The following is a 17,329-nucleotide window of genomic DNA, read 5'->3' as shown; positions in this document are numbered from 1 at the left end:
AAAATTTGTGGTCAATTATATTCAAAACTCGTATGCAATTTAATGATTTTTAATTAACATAAAAATTCCGCCATGTCGAGATTTCAATCACAACAGAGCATTTTCCTTTTTAAAAAAACACCTATGCAATAAGTTACTTACTATATTATACGTACGAAACGTCGGAGAAATTTCGCATACTTTATTCGTCCCAGACGCCGAAATGATACATCTTATTATTTTCCCCCTTTTCGCATAATAATAGAAATCGTTTCTAATTTGAATAAATACGATAAAATACGTAGCATAGGTAGCAATGAAAAGTCACGAGAAAATATTCGTCGGAGTCGGAATACGTTTGCGAAAATTAGAGAATATAAAACGGCACTATTTTGGTAAAATGCTATCGCCTCCTTCAAACGTATATAACTTTTATTAAACGTTTAATACGGTATTGCCAGAGAGCACCAAGATCTAAAATCTCTATTCGAAACGAGAATACGTAGTTTCCATATACGATATGCATCAATATATACTCACTACGAGAGTCGTTTTCATTTTTATCGTACACACATACAATATAAAAAAAAAAGCTCAGAAAGAGGCAATAATTTGTCACATCTTGTATCCAGGGTCGCGGGTTACATAAGAAAGAAAAAGGCAAGCTGTATAAGAAGGACAGGCAAAGGGGCGAAAACGTGTTAAATTGTCGTCGTCTTCGTATCCAACGTAACGCTACAGCTTCAGATGTACCCAAAAAGGAGTATACCATTTCGAGATAAGTAACTCTCCGAAGAATCGCGTATCAGTGAAATTGGTACTTACGAAAAGCGTACGAGTCCCCTGAGGGCCACGCGGGAGGGGAATTGTTAAATAAATTTTATCAGCGCCAATTAACCGAGTTAGAAATTTAGCTCAAAGAGGTATCGAGACAATTACATTATTCGTGATTATTCTACCTACGTAAAATTTTCAACCTGCTAGCTTTTTCCGAAAAGCTAGCTAACTAATTTTTGTTGCTTTTGACGAGTTGATTTAAAGTGTACGCTAGTGTTGCGGTAGTAAAACGAATGCTGAAAAATTAACGTGTTTTAATTGGCTAAACGTGTTTAAAATTTTATAGCCATCAGGCTACCTACCAAACTTTTTCGAATTAAATTGAATTGTACGGTATGTACAATGGCAGATTGTAAAATATAGGGTAAATATGGTTCTGTACAAAACTATGATATCGAATGAAAATTTTAAATAGGTAACATGAGAAAATTTGGTGGCGTTAACTTCGCATTTCGTTTCTCTTTCGTTTACCTACACTACGTCGAATGAACCTCAAAAGTGGGACAAATGTCCTCAAAAAATCACCTTGAGTATTGATGTAGGTAATATTGATTATTAAAATCATGGATTTAAAAAAAATTAAAAATTACGATTCTTTAGTCCCCTTCTCCCAAAATAGATTCAAACAAATGTAGGTGGATTGGAAATCAACTTGATAGTTGAAAATTTATTCAAACCATTTCTAAATCATTATTTTTCTCATTTTTGACGTCGAACAAGTAAGAGCTTAAATCGACAGTTTTGTTGACCTTGAAATAGGTACGTACCTTCTGCTACAGCCACAATCTACCAAGATTGATTTAACCGATATTATTTTGGCATGTGTGTTAAATGGGGACCTTATGCTAATTTATCAGATTTATTTTTTAAATTATGTAGATGTACGCTATGAGATGGTTGTCAATCCACTAATCGACAGTTTATTTTGTTTTTTTCGTTTCAGGTGAGCATACATCTTTATCATGAGAGTGAGAGAACATCATAATAAGTAAGTCAATCGTTCATGGTTTATGTAAGAATCAGTATATCGTTGATTCACAAACTAGGTAAAATATAATCACTCGAGTATTCGCCATTCCCCTAACTCCCTAAAAAGTAACTGCAATGCCATGTAATGGCACTCCAATGCCACAATTCCAAAATCATACCTCAATTTTAAGTACAAACATCACGATCAGAGAAGACAGAGAGGTGGAGTTTTAGCTCTGGATGAAGACAACTTTTTAGATTTAGTCACATGATCACAATGTAGGGGCAGGAGCTAATTAATGCAACGTTTTGCAAGAATTTTCAACAGATTTGTTGGAGTTATTCAATTTCTTATGCCCTAACTTTTTCCGAATTTTATTTGCTGTATGTTGCATTTTCTAGTAATTGCTGAATAACTGGTTTTGAATCATTAAACTACTTTCAAAAACTGATTTGTCAAAATTGCTCCGACTTTTCTCACTCTTGTATATTTGTTTTAAATTTTTTTGCCTGTCTCTTTTCAGCCTTAAATCAAGTTTTTTCTCCATTTCGAATTTTTGAATATCTCTTAACAACTGGTTGCAAACCACTAAATCAGTTTCAATTTTTTTTTCATGTTTTACAACCTTTGTTTTAATCACTGAACCAGTTTAAAAATTGTTCACCCAGAATTACTTGACTTTCCAAGTTCTGCAATTTTTGGTTCAAGTTTTACCGACTTTTCTTAAGAAAAGTGGAGTACTGTATTTGTTGCGATGGTGGAAGTTGGGTCGGGGAGTGACTTTTCTTTACGTTTTGAGGGTCTGGGATCACGATACGACCATTCCCGAAAATTCAGGTTTCCTTATATAAGGTTTATATTGTCTTAGAGTACATTGCGAGATCCGACATATACACAGGCATTGCGAGATCCGACCCAAAAAATTTCGAAAAATGCTAAAAACTCAAATAATAACCCTACAACTTCGTTCGAACGCACGTTGTAGTGTGTAAACAGTGCCTTTCTATGCATTGCCGCCATCAATTTCGCGATCCGCATAAACCGAGATCCACCAACGACCTAAACCTGATTTGGGGGTGGATCTCGCAAGATGCGTCGTTTATCTATTTTCAAAAATTGTACGAGTATATAAGTATATGAATAGTAGGCAAAACGAGATCCGGCTGAAAATGTGTGTACAGGGTCCCCCGGATCTCACGAGTACCATGGCATATGAGAGAACTTGCGAGATCCGGCAAAAGGATCTCAGGATCTCGCAATGCCCGATTTTATATAAAACGGATCTCGTAATGTATGGTTTTTACATGTATATATAAATATTCTAGGGGGTAAACTCGTAACTTTTTTCTAGATTAACCAGCAAACTCATAACGTTTTGACAAACTCGTAACCTTTTTAGGACGTGACTTTTCGATGAGGTGCCATATGAATCTACAAGGTGTGGGGAGTCTACTGGCAAAGTTTGAGCAGGGACGTGAGATTGCTGTTTATACAATTTCACTTTTGACTCAATTTTCAAAAGAGTACATAGCCCAATTAACAGGTATGAGGATATGAGGAAAAGGTTTTTATTGCCAAGAATCATTTTTTACGTTTTTTACGTTCTTTTTGGTGATTTTGGTGGTTGAAGATGTCCTCTTTCACATGGCGTGGTCAAAAATCGTCTAAAATAACTTTTTGACTGCTGAATTTTAATTTTAAGTTGATTATACAGGTCCAAATTTTCGTGTTTTTCAATCTAAACATTGATTTTATGGGAAAAGTATGCATCCTAGGAAAAAAATGCCATGAAGGAAATTGTAGAGAATTAAATTTCCTTTCTGCTCAGAGCTGGTTATTTTTCTGTAGGATGCTTTGTTAAAAAAGCATTTGCGAAAAACATAGACGTATGAGACTTTTAAAAAAAAGCTTTTCTGAAAAATTGATGTTTTGACAATGAAATACCTTTCCACAGGTGACCCAAAAATCAAGTTAACGAATATAACGCGGCCTAACATCGAGTACTATCAGGCCTATGGGGTGACGCGTCGAGCGTATGCACAGCAACGAAGTTACAGAGGGGTCTTGAGATTGCTGTTTATACAAAACGTTATGAGTTTACCTGTATGCGGCTATATATATATATATATACTAGGGGGCTACGCCCCCTGGCCGCTTCGTGGCCCAACCCCCATACTCGTTCCTCGGGCTTCGCCCTCGGAACTCGCTTTTGGGGGCTGCGCCCCCAAACCCCCCTTCGCTCACTCTCAGAAGAGGTTTGCCCCCAAGTACCTTTCCTTAAGAACTTGGGATTTGAAATGCCATTGTGGAATCATTTCATTCGTTTTCACACCACTTTCAACGACTTTCAGCACTCTGAACAATTTTTTTCAACCTCCAATACTTTTAATGAATTTTCATTTTTCAAGCAACAATTTTTAAAAATTTTAGGTACAAATGGACAGTCAGACAGACGATTTGAATTACCTTATAAAAAAATGATAGATGATAGATGCAAAAACAAAGCACCGAAGACAGACGGATTAACATTAACAATAATATCTGTTGACAATTTCACGCTTCATCGATTCGATTTCGATTTGCAAAAATCATAATCATAATCCTCGCATTGCATTGCATGAATTCCGTTGTTGGAGGAGTGGTAGATTTTTATGCGCGCGCATGTCGGGTGATCCTGTCTGGAATAACAACGACATGGCATCGCGTTGTCCGGTACATTTACGTTGGTGGTTGTGTGTATGCTTGTGTGGGTGTATAAGTACACGCATCGTCTCAACGGTTTTTTGTTTTAAGATGCCATAAAAAACGATCAAAATCGCACGATCTCAGCAACTTTTTGCTAATCTGTTTTCACCATTTTACAGAGCATGAGATTTCGAACATTTCCCTCGTTCACAGTACCCATCTAGCATATTTAGTTTTCGAGATAATTTAATTCAAATTAATTCAAATTTGGATTCAATATAGCTCAAAAACTAAAAACCCCAGAGGGATAATGTAATCGAGGTAAATGTTCAGGATTTAATGCTCTTTAAAATGAGATATTAACCGCCTTTCTAGCTTTTTTCGTTCTTGATAAATTTGAGAATAATTTAAAAAACGGCAAAAACAGCCCATTTCAACTCAAAATTTGGGCCCTTTAATTCCAAAAATTTTGCCCTCGCGTATTTTTCCTATATTCTGGAGAAGTTAAGCTGTCGATTAAAAAAAAAATTAGCTCTCTAGGTGCCATAGATCGGGCTGGGAATTTTTTGGGTATTTTTTGGGTATTTATTTTTCTTGCAGCTTTATAGTATAGATATAAGTTTTTTTTGGTTTTTTCGATATAACTCAAAAGCTGTAAACTTTTGGATCGTGGTGATAATTTTGGTTTGTAGGGACGGTAAAGGCCTAGTTGTATGCAAAGTTTCATCAAAATTGGTTCAGCCGTTTTCTAGATATTGAATTTTGAAAAATTGTGAAAAAAAAGTTTAAAGTTCAATAACCTCAAAAACTTTGAACTTTTGGAGCATGATGGTTATGTCAAAAAATCGGGCTTGTAACCTAGTTATAAGATTATAAATTTCATCAAAATCGGTTCAGCCGTTCCTGAGAAATTTCATTTTTAATGAATTTTGTGCAAAGTCACCCCGCAAATTTTGTCGCTCGATAAACGCTGAAGCTGCGAACTTTTGAAACATGCTGATGATGACAAAATGTTAGGCAAGTATCCAACGGGTGAAAATTTAAATTTCATCAAAATCGGTTAAGCTGTTCTTGAGTAATTAATTTTTAAAGTTGATGATTTTTTCAATGTGCCATTTTACCAAATAAAATTATCGATTTTCGTATTATTTCGAAATTCGAATATTCGCAGATGAATTTTTGGAAATTCGAGTTCGACAAAAAATCGAGGATATTTTTATTGATACAATGTACGTTTAAACGATACGTTTATCGATCAATTTCACGAAAATAGAAATGAAAATTTATCGAATTTCTTATTTCAAATAGGTAGTCAACATGTATACCTTTTAAAATTGCATTTTGGAAAAGTACAACGGTGGGCCTGGGGCGAAGGAGCTGGCTTGGTGAGCGGGTGGTACACGGTTCAAATCGTACCCCAGGAACAAATTTTTTTAAAAATTTTTTTAACGATTTTTGACAGAAAATGTTGGAATTTATCGATTTTTTTATTTCGAATGTACGCGGATCAATTTTGGACTCGATAATTACTCGATATATTCGCGAATAATTAACCAAAAATTAATTAAATGGATTTTTGACAGAAAATGTTGAAATTTATCGATTTTCTTATTTCGAATGTAACGCGGATCAATTTTGGACTCAATATCACTAAAAATAAATTGAATAAATCGAGTCGTTCGCGAATGATTCACGAAAAATAATTGAATGAAAAGTTCAATTCGTTCGCGAATGTCACTTATACGAATCGATTCGTTCGCGAATGATTCACAAAAAAAATTCAATCCATTCGTGAATGATTCGCCAAAAAAACTTCAATCCGTTCGTGAATGATTCACCAAAAATTGAGTAAATGAATCGATTCATTCAAGAACGAGTCACTCATACCAATCGATTTGTTCGCGAACGAGTCATTTATACGAATAAATTCGTTCGCGAACGAGTCACTTACACGAATCGATTCGTTCGCGAATAATTTAGTAACTATTAATTTACTCGTTCGCGAATGATTCACCTAAAAATCACTCAATTTGTTTACTAAATTGCCAATTGTTCGTAAATGATTCGATTCGATTGTAAACAGAACAGAAACAGATCAATTGCTGTAAAAATGTTTCAAAACTAGTGAATCAATTCGTTCGTAATAAATTTTTATTCAAAGAAAAGTCGGTCTTCTCACGCTAAATGCGTGAGTGTTTTTTTTCTTATCCTGAATTTTTGAGTGAAAATTATTCTGCAAGAATTTTTCAATTTTTTCATGTTCTACAATTTTTGTTTGCAACCGCTGAACCAGTTTGAAAAATTGTTCTACCAGAATCACTCAATTATTAATTTCCAGCAATTTCTGCGTCAATTTTTTTCTCTCCTAACAACTGGTTGCAAGACGCTAAACATGTTGCAAAAAATTTTCTGCCAGAATATTTCAACTTTTATATGGATAATTTTATGATTCTCGATGATTATTAAATAAAATCCAAATTTTATTTCCCCTTTCTGCCAACATCTCTAATAGTGAATTTGACCACTCCACCGAAGTTTCAAGGGCACGCCATTTGAAACATTCTGAGACTCTTTGCTACTAAATTCTCAACAGACTTTGGCCAAAAAATTCAAAATAAGGATAACTTTTCAGCCATTTCATTTTTTAATCTTATCACTTTTTAACTGTATCCTAGTTTTAAAAAATAGCACGAACCCTGAATTCTTTCGAACAAAGACTATAGGATTAAATAACAAAAAAAATGTGCCAGAAACGTCAAATTTCTTATCAATAGTATGTATTCGACCTTCGAGACGCTGTAAAATACTAAATCCGGAAAAATAGCAATGTATTAAAATTCGTTTCGTACATCTGAGTGGAAAAAAATCACATCACACCCTGGGAGGATGTAGTCTGAACTATAAGCAGGAAACGGTCTTGCATAATCCAGGGTACCATTATAAATTCCCTAATCTGCAAGTAGGGTATGTTTAGTAGAAACAATACCCGTACTTAGTTTAAAATCTGATGTACACTGTACACTCCTTAGCGCACAATTCGGCGGAAAATAAAAAGCAATTCTATGTTATCTGTGCATTGTCTTTATTCGCGTTCGCTATCTTATCAGCAACACTAAATATAAAAACAATGATAATATTCGTGTAAAAAGTAATACACACGCGATACTCGAAAATACAAATACGTGCGGTAAATAAAGCTCGTCGGATGTAGTTTTTAGTACGTTTACACACCTTTTATAGTAGTGCACACTCTTCATCTTACTTCCTATACGACAACGCGAAGCATTTTGGTCGGATGAAAAAAAATTTGCGCCAATAAGCTGAAGCTAGGTCGAGTTGTCGTGTTCAAATTAACGACGTATAAGAAAATCCACTCTATGTCTGTGGCAGTAACGACCGCGTATAATTTTTCATTAACAAATACGTACAACTTGGAAGCTTTTACAACGTCGTTATCTCTATCAACCCTTCTCTCGTCCTGTGGTTCGAGAAATTCGCTCGTTTAAAGCGAAAATTCATCACGAGATATCTACGCTGGTCGCATTAAAATTTTACGCAAAGCTTTTGGCCCGGGCTCGTTTGATAGAATCGTGCACTTATAAAAAAAATTTTCCATCGCGATGAGTTTCTTTAGATACGAGTACCTCAACCTAACCAGCTCAACAATATGGTAACTTTTATAAAACACGGATATTCTTTCACATCTCTGAGAAGAAGGGAAAAAAAGTGAAAGAAAAAATCTTCTTGGTCGGCTGCTGAAAACCATCAACACGACAAAACTAATTAAATAACGACCACCAGAAGGGTGTAAATTTAATTACTACACAACAAATCGCATGCTCAACGCTGTCGTTCACGTTGTAACTACTAAAAAGTGTTGCTTGTCCGGCCAAAGGCCTCCAGAGAAACGGTATCCTTTTTAGCAAATTGCTTTCTACTATTACACACTCGTGCCGAAGAAATTTTTAATTAAAATTGTTCTTCGATCTGTACAACCAAAGGTCGAATCTTACCTATGCTTTCGATTACAATGGAAAGTGAAAATTTTCATCTCGTTTTACAAACTTAATTAAAAGATGATTCGAAATCTACACGGCGCAAATTTTATGCCACGAATTTACAATAGGTACATTATATTGTACTAACGAAGGATATATCCCTTCTGGCAACTAAAATTTTGGGCCGATGCTGAAGGAAATTGGAAAAGCATTTGAAAGTGAATTATCAAGTAAAATTTCAGGTACCTACTACCTAGATCGGGACTAAATTCATTTTCAAGTTTGACGGGTCTCATAAAGAACATTCAAATTTTATTACCTGTCTAACTAAGTGAGGTAAGAAACTAAAATTTGGCTCTAATTAGAATGAAATTTCAGCATCAATCAACTTCTTGGAATTTATATGCTAATCAGTAGTAATCATTCAGAAGATCAAAAAATGTGTGGGGTAAATGTAAAATTTTTAAAAATTTTCCAAAATTTGAAAAATGAAATTCAGCTTATGAATTTTTTACTCGAGAGGTAATAACCCCAAATTTCAGATGCCAAGGTTCATTTTTTGATGAATTTTTGAGAGTATCAAATTTGGGCTAAAAATAGGAAGAAATCAAGATTTTACTAAATTGACTTAGAAAGCTGAAGTTTGGTATTTTATGCCATTTTCGACCCTGTGAATCGATTGAAAACGAGTTTGAACTATTTTGAACATTTCTAAAGCCTCCAGCAGATTTATGAAAGTTGAAATTCCAGTTTCGAAGGTAAAATTTACTTTCTACCCTAATTTCAGCTTGCTGAGTCAATTAGAGGTGGTTTCAAGTCGTTTTGGAGCCTCTAGCCATATTTTAAAAATTCCAGATTTTCAAAAGATGCCATAAAAACCGTTCAAATCAACTGAAATTCAGTTTACTATGTCCAATTTTTGGAATTCCTAGTCAACTGAAGATGGTTTTAAATGTTTTTGGAGCCTCCAGCGACTTTTTGAAAACCATTTTTTTGTTTTAAACAAGTTTTTTTTTCAACTCTAATTTCCTAAAAAAACATGGTAAGTATATTTGAAAAACTGAATCCAAAACAAATGAATTTGTGTTAAAAACGTGTTTAAAACACATGAGAATCCAGCAGTTTAAAACCCACTCCCACTTAAACAGACTTGAAGAAATCATTATAACCAGACTGAGAATTGGCCACACAAAAATCACACATAACCACCTCTATGAAAAGGCCTCAAAACCCACATGTCAATTCTGCCTCTCAGAACTTATATCTGTCCAACACTTACTATTTCAATGTCCCTCCTTACATCAGCACAGACTGTCCCTACAAATAGATGAAAGATCCCTATTCATACCAGACGACCCTTCCGAAATTAAAAAATTCTTAGACCTAATTAAAAAACTTGACCTTACCAACTCGATTTAAATCTAATACGACGGGTGTAATAATCAAGTAATTACAAACACCCAAAAAAAAAAAAAAAAAAAAAAAGTATTTTCTTCCAAAAAATGCAAGTTTTATATTTTATAAAAAATCGTATAAATCTTGGTATTAATTTGAAAAAGAATTCAAATAGTTACCATGTAATAGTTGTCCTTATCTAGAAATTTTGCTTTTTTATGCTTCAATTCCCAAAGTTTTTGAATTGTTATACGAAAATCATTCTAAATTTTTCTGGTTTTCTTCTTAGTCCAAAAAAAGTTGAAAAAATCCAAAATTTAAAAATTGCTTTCAGAAATTCTCAATCAGTTACGCATCAGAATCCTTCAAAATGTTCTTCTTTGTGGAAAGTACATACATACCCCCTCTAGTTCTCAAATGTAACTTCCAATGTTGAAAAAAAAACAAAACAAATGAAATTTTGTTTAAATTATATTTTTTTTGTGCTGAAATTTTTCAAGTAAAACCCATTTTTTAAAAGAAAAAACCTCTCCAGTCTTTCAAAAAATAAGAACAAAATTCTCAAGTTTGTAAAAAAATGCAATAAAATAGAATTTTCAAATTTTTAAAAATTATTTTTTAAAAAACATGTATTTGGTGCAAAAATTTTTTTTTTGATTTTATGAACTTGAGGGAGGCTCCTTTTTCAGCTTTAAAGTGACATCTTATCCCGAAATGAAAACAAGTTTGAACACGATTTTACAAGACTCACAAAGGTACGAACAGAACCTATCCATTGGCACAACTCGAGCGTAGTTAGAAAAATTAAAAATAACGAAGCGTGACAGCCTCCCGACGAAAAATCGTGGGAAACCAACCCTTTTACATAGAGCTCATCAATACGCTTACACATATGTTTGGAAGCATCGTAACGTATATTTTACACTCGTGGTGTTGTTTTCAAATAAAAATCCTATCCTTTGTTATAAGTGATTTGAATGACGTAATACGTTTCAATAATACGTTTACCATCATTTTAAATAGCTACGTAGACCAATAAAACTTCAGATTCTCCAGTTGAGATACCTATCTAATTACCTAAGCTGAAGAAGAGACAAATTAGGTTCCTACCTATACCTATACATAGCTAATTACGTCCATTTTATGATTAAGACTCGTGAGGTATAAAATGATTCAGTGTTTACGAGCGAAAATGTTTATTATTTTTTCAAAATAAGGTTACAAACCATAACAATTTGTAATGATAAACGAAACATATAAATACAACGAATTTATCAGCGAGTACTCGCGATTTCATACTTTTTGCGGTACCCTACCTACACAGTAGCCTATTTATGTTATTTCGATAAGAGGAAGTTTTCAAGAAAGAATGAATCAGCTAAGATTTTCTACAAACGACGATTTTTTTTTTCAAAACCTATACAAGTCTAAGACATTGGTTTGGTACCATACAAGAGCAAAGTGCAAACTGTAAACGGAATCTCGCTGAATGCACACAGCATATTATTGTACTGCATAGTGCTGAGCATTGATAAAATGCATTCGGTTGTGTTCTCTAAACATTTCTTTTATACCTGACAGACGTTTCTTGTACGATTTTATTACCCGTATGTCTTTGTTGTCGTGTATCTTCTCTATGGTCTGTTGATTTATACACCAAGGAGCGGTTTTCAGTAGGGATTAATTCCTACGCACGCAGTTGTAATATTTCGTGTAGGGTGTACTAAAAAAAAAAAAAAAGGCTATACGAGTGTATCACTGGTGAGATTTTTTTCCCTTCTTAGATACGAACGTACATAATGTGGCAAGTGGCCCAGTCGTAGTGAGAATTAAATGGTAAGCCGAACCAGCCTAAAGTGTCAATTAGTGGCTTCTAGAATGTAAAGAAAGCTTTTATCTAATCTATACTTTGAGTCATTAATCATTATGCCAAGTACAATGAGAATGCGACTTTATTTAAGTTGCTGTGCAATTTCAATCGTATACTGCGGCGAATTTTCGACTGATTAATTTGAACACTTCGAGATGTTAAAGCTGTTCGTCAAATTCACCGATTGCTATACTAGAACGAGATTTAGGTTTTTTGGTTTTGGTTGGCGTTTTCAGGTTTATAAATTGACTAATTGAAATGTAGATAGGTCGTCGTCGTCGTCGTTTCCTTATAAGCGGTAGGCCTATTGGCCTGTCTGCTGCGGTGTGGAACCTGTTGAGGATGAGCCTGAGGTATCCGTGAGTTTCCTCTTTGGTCTCCCTCTGCTTCTCTTCCCCGTTGGTGTATATTGGAGGACCTGTTTTGGTGATCTTGTTTCCTCCATCCTTTTGACATGATTTCTCCAATCTTTCCTATACTGTTTTATCTTCTTCATGACTGGCTTCACTCCGAGATCTGCTGTTATTTTCTCGGATGGGACTCTGTCTCTGAGAGTCACCCCTGCCGTTCTCCTCATGAACTTCATCTCTGCTGCCGTTATTCTTCTTTTATCAGATGTAGATAGGTGTTATTTATTTTATAGCTTACTTAGGAATATTTTTTCAAGGAATTATAAAGCCAGAAGTCTACTAAATTTTAGTCAGGGGCCAAAACGTTCTATTTTGAAAATCCAACTCGCGTTCAATTCGGAGCTGGACTTCCAAGAAGTTTTCTCCTAACAAAAGATTTTTTAAAAATGACATTTTTATGCTTGGATTTGAACAAAACCAAGCCAAATCGAAAAATCAAAATCATCTCCTACTTCCCCCCCCCACTCCCATGCTGTAAGATTTCAGCAATTTGAAATTTCTGGAGGAATTTGGCAACTTGTTGGAGGCACCTGCAAAAAGATAAAATTTCGATTGTTTTCGAATGGAGTGATCTTGCATGATAAACTAACCGATATCTTGCCGAAAAAATCAATAGTTATAGGTATGTACCTATCTTCTTTAAAAATTTGTTTTTTTTTACTCTTTTTCTGGAATCTACGAATTGGTCAAAAATTCACTTTTGAACTTGCATCCCCAGAATTTCGCGGTAACTACCTAAAATTATCGAGACTCGAAAGGGTTTCCAATAATCAGCACCAATCAAGGTTATATGCCCTAAAAGTTGATTTTTGGGTCTCCCAGAGCGATTTGAAATCTCTGGAGAAAATTAAAAAGTTGCTGGAGGCTCCAAAATGGTTCAAAACTGGTAGATTTTGATGGATAGAATTATTCACATTTTTTGAACCAATTTGCTCAAAAACATGTATAAGTATTCCATGAAAAAGTTTAAAAATCGTCCTTAAAATAGCGTTTATTAATTTTTTTTAATTTTTGAAAATTTACCAAAAATCCGAAAATGAACTTTAGGACCTGACATTTTGGTGATAGGAGGCTTTAGACTACGCTCTTTTCATCTAATCGGAGAGAGCTAGATCAAAAGGTTCCCTTGTAAGAAATTTTAAATTGAATCAATAATTTGTTGATACTGTTTCAATAAATCAACTCGTCATTTGAAATTTCAATCATAAATTTTGCCTCAAAAAATTTATAAAAAATGGAAGGGTGAATAAAGAGGCACATGGGCCTCTAAAGTGACCCTGAATTAACTTCAATGCGAAGTGTCCTGAATTGCACCACTTCCCTCCCCCCTCCCTCTCAAAAAGAAGGTTTATGAGAGAAAGTAGCCAGTATACATGTAGAGGAAATACCTAAAATGGGGCATTCTAGACTCGAGATTTTATGAGAACTGAAAATATTAACAAATTTCGTTTCTGAAACTATCTTTCCAATTCTTGAGAGAAGATTCGTTCAAAATAATTGACTAATATTGCATCACTTTTCACAAGCTTCAATGTTATCTTCTATTTTAACAAATTCTTATTTAAATTTGTCCTTAATTTAGCCATCTGCTTGGATCATTTCAAAAGCAGAGTTACCAAAACGGTACGCTTTGAGAATAGAACTGGTTGGGTGAGGGGGGAGGGTGTATTTCGACGTATTAATTATAGTCATCTGCGTAGATCATGAAAACGTTTCCTTTTGAACATTGCGAAATTACTTTGGTCAAGTGGCAGCATCAGGTATGCGAACCATATGTACGTACGTATTGTTCAAGCTTTTAGAAACAAAGCGAGATGTACTTATTCAATCAATTAAGGAAGCCAATTGGTCGTTTAAATAGAAACACGTAAGAAGTCTGGCGTATGTATCTGTACTTGAACCGGCTAAGAATTCTGTCACGTACACGAACATAAAGCTGAAACTATAAGAAGCTGATACGATTGACCACCACATACAAATACCTACAATCTACATAGCCATTTTACATGCATAATTTGTACGTAGGTAGGTAGGTATTGTAAATGTACCATAGACAACAAAAGAAAGGGTTGCTAGACGTATATTTTTTAAAACAACTATCCAGACATCGTATAAGAACATGGAAACAGCTGATTCGTCAAGATAGAAACACATTGCTGAAGGATGCTTACCTGTTGCACGGATGAAAAGCTGCAATTGATGTTAATTCTTTTCTCGCCGAAAGCGGTGCAATTACAAGTGGACGTACTGCAGATGGGCGGTGGCGGAATTTGCAAACCGTGTACATGGCACCTGTTGAAGGACCCAAACGATAATACCAATAATGGTAACAACGTGATGGTCAAAAGATAACGCATTATTAAAACAAAGAACCATCGTTAGGTTTCGCGCATCGTACACTTTTTTTCACACTAGCACCAAAAAACACCACCGAACAAGAACAACTACTAGAAGAACGCCAAGAAACAGAATTTCATATCGAGCTTTTGAAAACTTCACTTTTCACGAAAGAGACGACGATTGCACTGTCGCAGACGCAGGATGACCACACTATCCTGAATATTGTATCGCGCAATACGAACCAGTCGACTTCGACACCTGATTAACCACTGTTAGTAAACTGGTTCTCCGGTTCTCGATGATGCTCGATCCGAAGTGTAAAACTGGATCGTCGCGGAAGACGCGATAAAAACTACGCATACGATACCACCTCGCGCCGTACGACGTTCAACTTCAACTCTACGTGTGTTACTCTCCGAACGAAGTACTAATTTCAACGTCTATGTGCATCTCGACTAGTAGGTACCCCTTCCATTACTTTTTCTTCGCCTGTATGTGTAAAATGTACATACAGTTCTACGAATTATACTGTAGGAAATTTAGTGTATTAGTATTACTCGGTCGCGGTAATTATGCTCTTCCGCTAATGAGAAGCGGCCAAGATGAAAACATACTAGACTGACGATGTGTTTTGCTGTTTACTCGATACTCGGGGTTGGTAAATATACGACCACGCGATATCTGCATCGCTTATTACTCACTTGGCAATCGTTTTTAGAAAAATTTACAAAGCCAGGGTCAATGATATACACGTATGAGACTTATCTGTAGCGTGCAAATTTCAGTTTAATTAACGAACACCGATGATAACGAAAACGTTTGGGATTACGAATCAATAATTATTCTTCGTCGTTTGATACGTATTTACCTAGCGTATTGCGAAATTTCTAATAATAGGTAGGTACCTATCTCTCTAATGACGAATTTTTATGCTTTACAAACTTACAAATGAGTATTTCCATTTGCCACGAAAAAAACTCGAATTTCGACTGAGGGGCCAACAGAGTGAATAAAAAAATTAAAATCTGAAAATCACTTTATATAATAAAGTTGACCCCCCCCTCCCTCCCTTCGTTGATTACTGCAATTTTCAAGTTGAACTGAAGCTTCAAGCAAATGTTCACTTTTCTATAGCAATTTAAAATCACTCCTTGCTGAAGGCATTTTAATCAACTTGGCCAGTTTTTTTACAAGTTCGACGTTCTGAATCGATTAGGGCAGGTGAATCGCAAATCTCAAGTATGAAAAAAAAATCCGAAACCGTCAATGAGAGAAGTCGTGGTAATTTATTTTGGAATTCAACTTGAAGGGACATATACAGCAGAAGTTTCGAGTAATTTGTTGCAAAAATTTACAATTTTGCAATTTTTTAAGAAATTTTTAATTTTGGTACTAAAAAAATACGCTTTTCAACCCCTCTCCTCGGATTTGTGATTCACCCACCCTAATCGATTTAAAATGTCAAACTTATGATAAGAGTAAATTTTCAGCTTCTGAATTTGATTACAAAGCCTTCTGAAGCGATTTGAAATGATTAGAGTTGAGTCATACTTTTGCTGGAGGTTCAAAACCGACTCGAAAATGCTATTGATTTGAGTGGTGATGAACTTCTTTAGTGCATGAACTGATTTTCAGTTTGCTATCTGAATAGGTAGGTATACTGTTTTTGTAACATTAACATATCAAAAGGGTATTTTTACTTTTTTCAAAAATTCGCCAAAAATTGAAAAAATCAACTTCGGCAGCTCAATATTTGGTTCTGAAGTCTGGGTCACATGCTCTTTCATTGACCCGAATTTCAGTTCAATATCAGAGTTGACGAGTTGTATTTTAGAATGGTGTCAATTTTATGGCATAGGTAATTAATTGCTAATTTTAAGAACTCGAAGAAAAAGTGATAGGCCAAGTTTTTAACAATTACCTACCTTCTTCTGAATGATTTTTTCAAAAATTGTTTTCTATTCAGGGACCCATATCTCCTTCAAAAGCACCTTTGGAGCTGAAATTCTTCTAAGTGGCTGTCGACTCAAAATTAAAGTTTACTCAATTTATAATTAATCATAAACATTGAAATTTGGTATATATCTATGTAATTCTCCATTCGAGTTATCAGAAAAACATTCAAAGAAGATTCGAAATCTTTTTAAAATTTTCAAAAATATACTTACAAGGGAGATGCCACAGGTGACATGCACCGATTTCAATGATTCTTGCACCATTGGATAGAGGACATCGAACATAGTCTACACCACACAATTTTCAGCGGCTGAAGTTGATATTTCAGCCTTCCAGGACAACTTTTCGATTTTCACATGGCAATAAACACCCAAAAAAAAAAAAAATTAAAAATTGGCCAAGAATAGTCGGCGCAGGTCGCATACCGAAACCTTCAATATTATTTGGGAATTTCAATACATATGATAATGACTAGCCCACGGTGAAATGTTCAGCTGCTAAAGTTGATATTTCAGCATTTCAGGGCAATTTTTCGATTTTTTCAAAATTGGAATGTGAAAATCGAAAAATTGCCGTGGATGGCTGAAATATCAACTTCAGCAGCTGAAAATTTGGGGTTAGGCTATGTTCGATGTCCTCTATCCAAAGATGGAAGAATCGTTGAAATCGGTGAATGTCACCTGGGGCACCTCCCTTGTTAGCTAGTACCTACCTTGAGTTAATTCAGTGATGATGGAAAAAGCTCTTGAGGCTTGTTTAAAAACCCGTAGAAAAAAATCAAGCAATTACATTTTCAATTTTCTGAAGAAATTTCATCTAAATACTCATCTTATTTTACGAATTACAATGAAAATTCAATACCCCTAGGTCAAAGGAATGGAGATAAATC

The 17,329-nt window shown here is 34.9% G+C and overlaps 2 protein-coding genes across 7 annotated transcripts in view; one reads left to right on the top strand and one right to left on the bottom strand.

The window, feature by feature from the left end:
* The window catches only part of LOC135847378 (uncharacterized), a 92,916-nt gene extending 77,993 nt beyond the window's left edge, over window positions 1-14,923 (bottom strand). Inside the window, exon 1 of one of the 2 annotated variants that reach the window (XM_065366876.1) lies at window positions 14,316-14,923. In XM_065366876.1, the coding sequence (XP_065222948.1) occupies window positions 14,316-14,501 (186 nt within the window). In that variant the 5' untranslated portion in view covers window positions 14,502-14,923. The remainder of the gene's footprint in view (window positions 1-14,315) is intronic. The other variant, XM_065366877.1, reaches the window with a different exon arrangement.
* hiw (highwire) overlaps window positions 1-17,329 on the top strand; it is a 304,196-nt gene that overhangs the window by 243,960 nt on the left and 42,907 nt on the right. The window lies entirely within an intron of this gene.

This window comes from Planococcus citri, chromosome 5, assembly GCF_950023065.1.
Source record: "Planococcus citri chromosome 5, ihPlaCitr1.1, whole genome shotgun sequence".
NCBI lineage: Eukaryota > Metazoa > Arthropoda > Insecta > Hemiptera > Pseudococcidae > Planococcus > Planococcus citri.
Note: the sequence above shows the minus strand (reverse complement) of the source record. Positions and strands in the feature narration are given on the sequence as shown.